We start from the raw sequence: 9,533 nt of genomic DNA on the forward strand, positions 1-9,533 counted from the left end.
TAGCGAAGATTTCTTTTAACGCAATAAAAAATTTATCCAATTGACAACTGCAAACTATTTGTTTCATCGCTACGTAATGTAAGTAATATGTAAGTGTGCAAGTATGGTGTTTAAATTATTATTCGGTATACTGCAGTAATCAACGATCGTCAAACGAAAATAAAAAAATTTTACGTAACAATAATGTGAAACATTCATTTATTTATTTATTTAGGATATCTAGTAATGGTAACACTCAGTCAGTTCAGCCTATTGCAGTCCACTGTTGGACATAGTTCGCGCCAGACATCCCGGTTTTCCGCAATCCTCACCCAGCCTACGTCCCACACTGCGTTTGCCACGAGAAGTTATCGCTTCAAAAAGAAGACAAATCATATAGAAGTATAAAGGGCGAGCGCTGGCACCTGTCGCGCTCGAGGCGCGCGCGCGCGGCGGCGGCGGGCGGCGGCACGACGGGGCGCGTGCTGAGCGGCACGTCCAGGCCCTGCCACTCGCCCGCCGTGTGGCGCACGCCCTCGCCGCGCCACACGCCGTGCTGCGGCGCCTCGCCCGCCGCCAGCGCCGCGATCATGGCGTCCAGGCGCGTGCGCGGCACCAGGCGCTCCAGCGGCAGCGCCTCGCGCCCCGGCACCAGGCGCTGGAACTCGGGCGCGTGCGGCGCGCCCTCCACGTCCACGAGGAAGGGCGGCGGCATCAGGTGCGGCGGCAGCTCCGTCTGCTCGTCCAGCGCGCCGCCCAGCGCGTCGCGCGCCAGCGGCCGGTAGTCCGTGTGGAAGAACAGCTCGGTGGGCAGGCGCGCCAGGCGCGGGTGGCCCGCGCCGAGCCCCAGCAGCAGCAGGTGGCCGTGCGAGTCGCTGGCCGCCACGCGCGTGCCGCACGCCGCCCAGCGCGCGTCGAACAGCGCGCCCTCGCCCTGGCCCGGGATCACGTTGTGGAAGCGCGCCAGCGGCTCGTCGCGCTCGGCGTGCCACGCGAACAGCTGGCCGTCGTGGCCGGCGGACAGGAACACGCCGGCCAGCGACGGGTGCGCCTCCAGCACGTAAGCCTCGTCGCGGTGCCCGGTCAGGGAGCGGATCTGTACGCAAGTTCGCGCGCACCACACGCGCACCGAACTGTCCGATACGGCGGTCATGACGTACGCGTCGCTACGGTCCCAGCACACCATGGTCACCTTCAACTTTCGGGGCTCGTCCGGGTCGGCGACTCGCAGAGGAGTGTGGCGCCATTGAGTGGCGTGTAACGTCCACAGCGCCGCCGTGCCGTCTTTGCTGCCGGACACGAATCGTAGACCGCAATGCGCCCAGGCCAACGAGTCCACCGCGTCAGCGTGGGCCGGAGTCTCCAACACGCGGCGAGGACCCGCCGCCTCTAACGCGTATACTCTCACGTGTTGATCCGCCGACCCGGCGGCCAGGAAGGCGCCCCCCGCTGACCAAGCGGCACAAATCATGTGACAGGCGCCGGGTCGGAGGCGCTCCACGTACTGCACGGGCTGTGAGAGGAACTGGCCGTCACGTGAACACGTCCAGAAGGCGACGGAGCCGTCCGTGCTGGTGGAGGCGAGCCAACGGAGCTCGGAGTGCGCGAGAGGCGCCCACTGTACACAGGTAATGGTCCCGGCGTGCGCGTGTAGTACGGCCCGAGGGGCTCCCGTGACCAGGCACCACACTCGAACGAGGCGCTCCACAGACCCACAGGCCAACAACGCGCCGTCCGGTGACACACATACGTCGGTAATCTCCGCACCGGCGCCCCGCAGCGTAGCGACCAAGCGTCCGTCCACAGCACTCCATACTTTGACCAACAAGTCATCGGCACCGGTGAGCACGTAGCGGCCGGTGCGGTCGAAGGCGAGGCAGTAGACGGCGGACAGGTGGCCCAGCGTGCGGCGCTGCAGCGTTAGGCCGGCCAGCAGGCGCGCGGGGAAGGGGCGCGGCGCGGCGGGGGCGGCGCCCGGGCCCGCGCCCCCGGCCCCGCGCAGGGCGCCCGCGCCCAGCTCGCGAGACACCAGCCGCCGCACTGAAACAGGTTCGCGATTAACAAGACCATTCATACTTATGATTATGAGGAGATCATAATTATGAGGAGAACAACATCAGATGTATTTAAGGAAGTACATAAATTCAAAATACCAGTCTTTTTTTATACTACACATACAATAAAGAGAGAAGAAAATAAAAAAGATTCAACAAACAGTCATACAACTCACAAACATTTTTATACACACTCAAAATTCACCAAAATAAACAGTCGCTTCAGCCTATCAGCCTTCAGTCTATCACAGTCCACTGCTGCTGAACATAGGCCTCCCGAATTACTTTTTCTTTTCAGGATATAAACAGTATTTATGTAATTTAGAAAATAAAATTGCAACAATATATATTAAAAAAAAAAAACAATTTTGAAAACATAAAATAAAAGACAAATACAATAGCAATAATTTAAAAAACAAATATTAGAGAAATGCTCCAGATTCTCTACCAGTATGGTAATTTCTTCTTTGGGGGTGGCTATATTCTTTACTGCCGTAGCCACATAGCTTAATTAAACAGAGTAATTAACTTGAACAAAAAAGCAACAAATACATTACAAATATTCCAACTCACCGAGAGTGTGATCTTCCTTAAACGATGCATACTGTGGCTTAGGTCTCACTAGCGTCTCACTGAGGAGTGAGAGGCGAGCACCCAGCAACTTGCCATCGGTGCCGGGCTGTGGTAAGCAGGATGTGGATCTGGCTAGACGAAGGGCTCGCTCGCAGACTGACGCCAGGCGACGCCATGATATCTCTGAGTATTGCGAATCCTGGAAAAGGGAATAATACTTATTAAATTGAAGATACTTAAGCCGATTAACTCCTCAATCCTCTAAGCCACCAAATAACTGTAAAAATTTAAAAAATTATGCACATTATAGACTTATAACATCTCTACAAACTTTGTTTTCATTTTATTCATTCAATAGATATATATTTTATAAACAAATATTATGTACTAGCTGTAAGTCAGAAGCCTTTGTGGGCTCATGAACAACACTTTGCTGAAGATCATGACGTAATCAAATGCAAAGTTTACGATTCCATAAAGGACATACAGACAAACATTCATTTAAATATAAATAGATTTTTAAATTTAAAGTTGTACTAATAAATTAATACTAACTAATCTAGATACAACATGGATCATTAGTACTAACAAATATTTCATTTAGTTGATAACATAATATTACGGAATCTACGAGTATAATTATATCATGATGAAAACACGCAAAATAGGCGCAATGAGACGTCGAGTTGCGGAGAATAGCCCTTGAAGAAGAACATCATAATGACAAGTTAAAATACAAAATTTGGCGCTCTTTTTACGTCAGCCATGTTTGTAACACTTCGGAATAATTCGCAGGGCATCGGCCAATAGCTGTCAGTGGATGAAGGTTCGGCTGTTAGAAAGAGAGAGACAACGCTACTTACGAGTTATGTAATAAGATAGACAAGGACAAACGCGGCCTTACTTACGTGATCGCAAGATTGAACGCATGATATATCAATTTTTTCGCAATTAGCTAAAATATTAAAAAATAATAACAGAAAAGTCGCCAAAACATCTTTTACGTTTTTCCACCGCATTTTCACGATCATTTCTGTATAAATTACAAATCAGATTTTTTTTTCATTTTTACGCAATTTAATGTTTTCCAATCGCTAATCTACCGAGAAAAAGTAAATAAACACAAGTTCACGGGCTTAAAAGTTGTAAACTTACCAATTCATTAAATGATTGGGGATGTTCGACGCCCTCCCAGTCAAGTCGCCGAGGCAGCACCTGTCACAGAGAAAATTGCATAAAAACTTTTTCAGTAAACTTTCAGCGAGTTTGACAGCCGCTACCACGTGCCGTCGCGACCAAAACAACAATAAGCTCTAAACCCGGCACTAGCAAAAGCTTAAACTCACCTCTACGCTCTCCAACTCTTTCAGCAGTGTCTGTGAAACACAAACGCGATATTAGTAATTTTAACGTTACATTCTTAATATTTACAAATAATTCTATCGATTTTACCTTCGCAGTCTCTTTCAGCGGACCCCCGGAGAGAAATTTCGCTATCAAAAAGTAGAGTTCTGAAACCGGGAATGCTGCCATTACACGACCTCGCACATAGGGTACACACTTTATCTAGCTCGATTTTGAAGCACTAGACTCACCTGGGACGACATTGGCCTCCTCGTTGAAATCCTCCATAATCCTAAATTATTTATAGTCGGTCAAACAAGACCTCAATCATCACAAATAATCTTAAAATCCTTCAAACATTTTGCTTCGAACATTACATTGTTGACGAAAGATAATGCAACCTACTGTAATAATAGCAAAATGGCGTTTGCTGTCATGGTCAAACAGATGCATGTCAGTGAAACAGTTCAGCACTTAGTGTGGTAAACTCACGCTAGATGCCGATAGTTACTAAATTTGTTTAGCAATAATTAAGAGATTACAACGAAAACATTTAGTAATTTATTGACAAATTAATTCAAATTTACGTTTATTTTATTTGCGTATTGTTTAAAACTGGTAATTGTAGTAATAAATAACTCCGATAATAGAAGATACAATTACAATACGACATTACGACCACCGCCTCCTGACATCTAGCAACCATGGTTTGGTATCTGTCAATTTTTTGGGGTGAATGCACCGCTTTCCATAAATGTGCAGAAATGAAGCGATATATTTTTCAGTAATGGGTTTTTGTATATGGTTTAGAAACTTACAGCCTGAAAGTGACATTATTTCCAGACATGATATTTAATGCGGCAATTATGATACGTGACAGTAACTTTTTGGTGAAGAACTGTGTTTCTGCATTTTAATGAATATTACGTGCACGAAGATCGTATATCCACAAAGCTGATGCTGTTATTATGAAAGAAGCATGTTTTTAATCTCGTTTAAGTGTATCTGATAAAACCGTAAGTTTATTTTTGTTATCGTTTATCATACTGTTACAATAAAGAGTATTTTTAATAATTGGCGCGTTATTAGAAATAACTCCGATATGTTATATAAAACAATTTCAGTATAATGTTATAAATAAATGAATGTTTAACGTTAACTACTCCTAGTGACAAATATATAAAGTAGATAATTATCGATCTGTTTCTAAAAATAAACATTTATACACAGATCGATCCTATATCCTGCCCTACTAATATAAATTTAAAAGTTTGTTAGGATGGACAGATGTTTGGTATTTTTTTTTAATGAAAACACTGCTGGAGTAATTGTTATAAAAACCTGGTATGTAGATAGATCTTAGATAACACATAGGCTAGTTGTTATTACAACATTATCTTTGATATTGGAAATTATTTGACTAGCCCGTTGGCGCAGTTTGTAGTGGCCCTGCTTTCTGTTCTGCGGGTTGCGGGTTAGATTCCCACTTGAGTTTGAGTGTAATATTTGTATAGGTATTATTTCTTTGTATATTTATCAAAAAATATTTACCTATAACAGTAACCTATATCAGAGATGATATCACAAGCATTAAGTTGCTTACCTTAGGGACAGATGATCGTGTGTGTTTGTTAAAAGATTTAAAAAAAAATTACATGAGTAAAATCGCGAGGGGCAGATAGTGTAATATACCTAAGTAACTATGTTAGAATATAAAAATGATGTAAAACTAAAGTTTTCTTCTGTTCTTAGTCAAGTACTAAGATAACCAAGATGAAATTTTTTTTGATACACCGACCCTAGTGTGGTCCATCTTGATCTAGTGTTAAACTAACTGAACCGGCAAACTTTTTAATGTAATATTTTTATTAGTGAAAATATATAAATTGTTTTTATTTTTAATTTAAATACAAAACTTATTCTAATAGTGACAGTCAAAATAGAAATATCCAATTTGATATAGTTGATTAATAGTTATACACTTACATTTTGGCATTTTTTACTTTACAGTAGATTTAAATGTGTGTAAGGTTGACGAATGTTACCTTATAAATTATACTAGCTGCGTCTGCGACATCGTCCGTGTGGAATTTAACAAAAAAATTATATTTCAGTTCGATGAATTATAAAATAAATAAAATTCTAAAATGAAAGTAGCCTAAGTTACTCCTTATTACATCAGCTATCTGCCAGTGAAAGTCCCGTCAAAATCAGTTCAGCCGTTTCAGAGATTAGCCGGAACAAACAAACAAACAGACAGACAAAAATTGTTAAATAACCTTATTTTGGTATATGTACCGTGTATACATCCATAATTATGTATTTAGTAAAAAGCGGTTATTTTAATATTACAAACAGACACTTCAATTTTGTTTATTTGTATAGATAAGAACGAAAACCCAAGACTAAGGTAACAAAATGATTGATCAATTCAGCCTGTAACATCCAACTGGTGGGCCCTTTCCCCTAGACCCTTAGACCCCCTATAGACCCTTTCTCCGTGTCCAAGAGTGGTCTGAGCTTAATCCGCCACGCTGCTCCACTGTGAGTTGTCGCATTAAATAATAAATTTGTAGTCTTTCGACTGTTGGAAGCTCGTTTTTCTATATTTGCAGGGCGCGGGCGAAGGTTATACTCGCACTCTTTACAATATTATGTAGGTAGTACTCAAAAAGATTATAACGAAATTGTAACGTCCACCGAACACGTGTCTATCGTGTGGCAGAGGGAGTAACTCAGAGCAGTGCCTAGGACTTGCGACCCAGGTGTAGGTTTAAGGAGATCTCCTTTGAGATGCGCATCAACGCTCACCTTCACTGCTCGAGTTATCCGCCATAATATGTAACAATTAATTCGTATGCACAAATTAATTATCGAATGAGTCTAGGTTAAGCTACTAGCAGGATACAACAAATGTATCGTGCCAAGCCAGAGCCAAGACTGCCTTAGCCGAGGTGACACCGTTCGTTTTATACATGTCAGAACAATTCGAGTAATATAATAAATGAGGGTAGGTGACTATCGAACGATGTGCTAGGTGGCGCGATCGTTGCATCTGTTGTTTAATAATTCCTTTCTAATTGCGTAAGACAGCGCTAATGCCGACACGGCCATCCTGCTAGCACACGCCCTCGTGTGATAGTCAGCCTGGAGTAGAAGAAAAAGCCACAACAGTGCCTTGTACCACTAAGTCAAACTCAACGTAAAAGGGGAAAGTAGACAAACTCTACGCTCTAAACTTAAGTTATTCGAAGAACTTTACAAGAATCTCAATCATAACTAATCACTACAGATAAATACCACAGCCATGTACCATCGACGTCATCACAACCAATACTATAGACCTCGACAACAAGCTACAACCAACCCACAGAAATCCCCGAGTAAATGCCTCCAACACCACGGCCTTCCAGCCGAAGAGCAATCACATGACTCTATCACAACAACGGTCTCCATAGACCACGACCTCCGCCAGAGCCAAACTCACATCGCTCACCCACGGACCTGAGTCTGACAAGTTACACGTAACACGTGTAATGTGCCCTTCGAAGGCTGAACGCTGCACACGTCCACGTGCCGCCCGCTGCGCGCCGCGCCGGCCCCACTGCTGATACAATCGATCGACAACACAAGCGGCTTTCGGGCAACATCAACCATGTAACGTCCAAAACAGCTAGCCAAACCCCGACAATCGCACGACCTCGCGCGTCCACGCCGTGCATCCGCCAACTCGGCGCTACTCCTCCCGACCTATACAACAGTAACGAGTGACTTTAATAACTGTTCGGCTATTCCTGACCAAAACGCTGAGACCGTAATGCACTAGCGGGTCGGGCGTACTGGGCCCCTTCATCCCTTCCTAACATAGCGTGGCCCGGGCGTACGTGGCCCCTTCGACCAGCTTACCAACCGTGGGTCGGGCGTGCTAGGCCCCTTCGCCCCCACTCTATAGCGTGGCCCGGGCGTACAAGGCCCCTTCAACCAGCTTACCAACCGTGGGTCGGGCGTGCTAGGCCCCTTCACCCTCACTCTGTAGCGTGGCCCGGGCGTACAAGGCCCCTTCAACCAGCTAACAACCGTGAGTCGGGCGTGCTAGGCCCCTTCACCCTCACTCTGTAGCGTGGCCCGGGCGTACAAGGCCCCTTCAACCAGCTAACAACCGTGGGTCGGGCGTGCTAGGCCCCTTCACCCTCACTCTGTAGCGTGGCCCGGGCGTACAAGGCCCCTTCAACCAGCTAACTAGCCGATAAGAATATTACAGAACGACCGAAAAGAACTAAAATACCGATGTACCCACTAATAAAAGAAAATAAAACGATGATCGATGTACCCACTAATCACCACAAAATAATGCAACTAACTGGCACACTCGCTAAAAACAGATGTATCGTCAGGAGGTGGGCCTATAACTTCAGCTATTTTCTGAAATAGCTTCCATACCGGAAGCGAAGGGAGACATTTCTTCGTTCAATGTAACTAACTGAATTAGTTAAATTTTGAAAGTGGGGGTGGATCTTATCCCGCTTCTGATGTAGTCTTTCGACTGTTGGAAGCTCGTTTTTCTATATTTGCAGGGCGCGGGCGAAGGTTATACTCGCACTCTTTACAATATTATGTAGGTAGTACTCAAAAAGATTATAACGAAATTGTAACGTCCACCGAACACGTGTCTATCGTGTGGCAGAGGGAGTAACTCAGAGCAGTGCCTAGGACTTGCGACCCAGGTGTAGGTTTAAGGAGATCTCCTTTGAGATGCGCATCAACGCTCACCTTCACTGCTCGAGTTATCCGCCATAATATGTAACAATTAATTCGTATGCACAAATTAATTATCGAATGAGTCTAGGTTAAGCTACTAGCAGGATACAACAAATGTATCGTGCCAAGCCAGAGCCAAGACTGCCTTAGCCGAGGTGACACCGTTCGTTTTATACATGTCAGAACAATTCGAGTAATATAATAAATGAGGGTAGGTGACTATCGAACGATGTGCTAGGTGGCGCGATCGTTGCATCTGTTGTTTAATAATTCCTTTCTAATTGCGTAAGACAGCGCTAATGCCGACAAATTAATAAAACTATAATAAAGTGATGAACGGTATACTTGTTACGGTCTATATCGCACACTAAACATAAAATGTAATAAAACTGTACATATAAGAATTGTTTAATTAATTCAAATTAAACTGCTGAAGTACTGCTGATGCGACTTATTTCATAAACGATACAATGGGTTTATTCGTGCACCATGTGATACAGCACTCGAATTTACTTTATTTTATTTAGTGCCTGCTTTACTTGTTGGTAAGGCTAATCTTTCAACTACTTAATCAGTCGGATTTTTATATTTGCAACCGGTAACACTATACGAGGGGTGATCCAAAAGTAATGATAATCGGTTACTACAGGTCCGCATAAAAATCCAAAAAAAAATTTTTTTGCTTGCTTATATACACACTACGTCAGCCTAAAAAAAAATCATATAAATAGATCACGATTTCCGGGAGTTACATTCATTTGAATACGAACTGTCAAAGAGAAAAACGAAATGAGAGCTGTCATCAAGTACCTTTGTTTGAAAAAA

At 44.3% G+C, this 9,533-nt stretch overlaps 1 protein-coding gene across 1 annotated transcript in view; it reads right to left on the reverse strand.

Moving 5' to 3' along the window:
• LOC123666947 (bromodomain and WD repeat-containing protein 1) overlaps positions 1–4,238 on the reverse strand; it is a 41,354-nt gene extending 37,116 nt beyond the window's left edge. Inside the window, exons 1-6 of the mRNA XM_045600960.1 lie at positions 4,202–4,238; positions 4,059–4,132; positions 3,953–3,982; positions 3,762–3,821; positions 2,607–2,805; positions 405–2,019 (exon numbers count right to left, since the gene is read on the reverse strand). Of these exons, the coding sequence (XP_045456916.1) occupies positions 405–2,019; positions 2,607–2,805; positions 3,762–3,821; positions 3,953–3,982; positions 4,059–4,132; positions 4,202–4,238 (2,015 nt within the window). The remainder of the gene's footprint in view (positions 1–404; positions 2,020–2,606; positions 2,806–3,761; positions 3,822–3,952; positions 3,983–4,058; positions 4,133–4,201) is intronic.
• Positions 4,239–9,533: the final 5,295 nt, after the last annotated feature.

This window comes from Melitaea cinxia, chromosome 27 (genome assembly GCF_905220565.1).
Source record: "Melitaea cinxia chromosome 27, ilMelCinx1.1, whole genome shotgun sequence".
NCBI lineage: Eukaryota > Metazoa > Arthropoda > Insecta > Lepidoptera > Nymphalidae > Melitaea > Melitaea cinxia.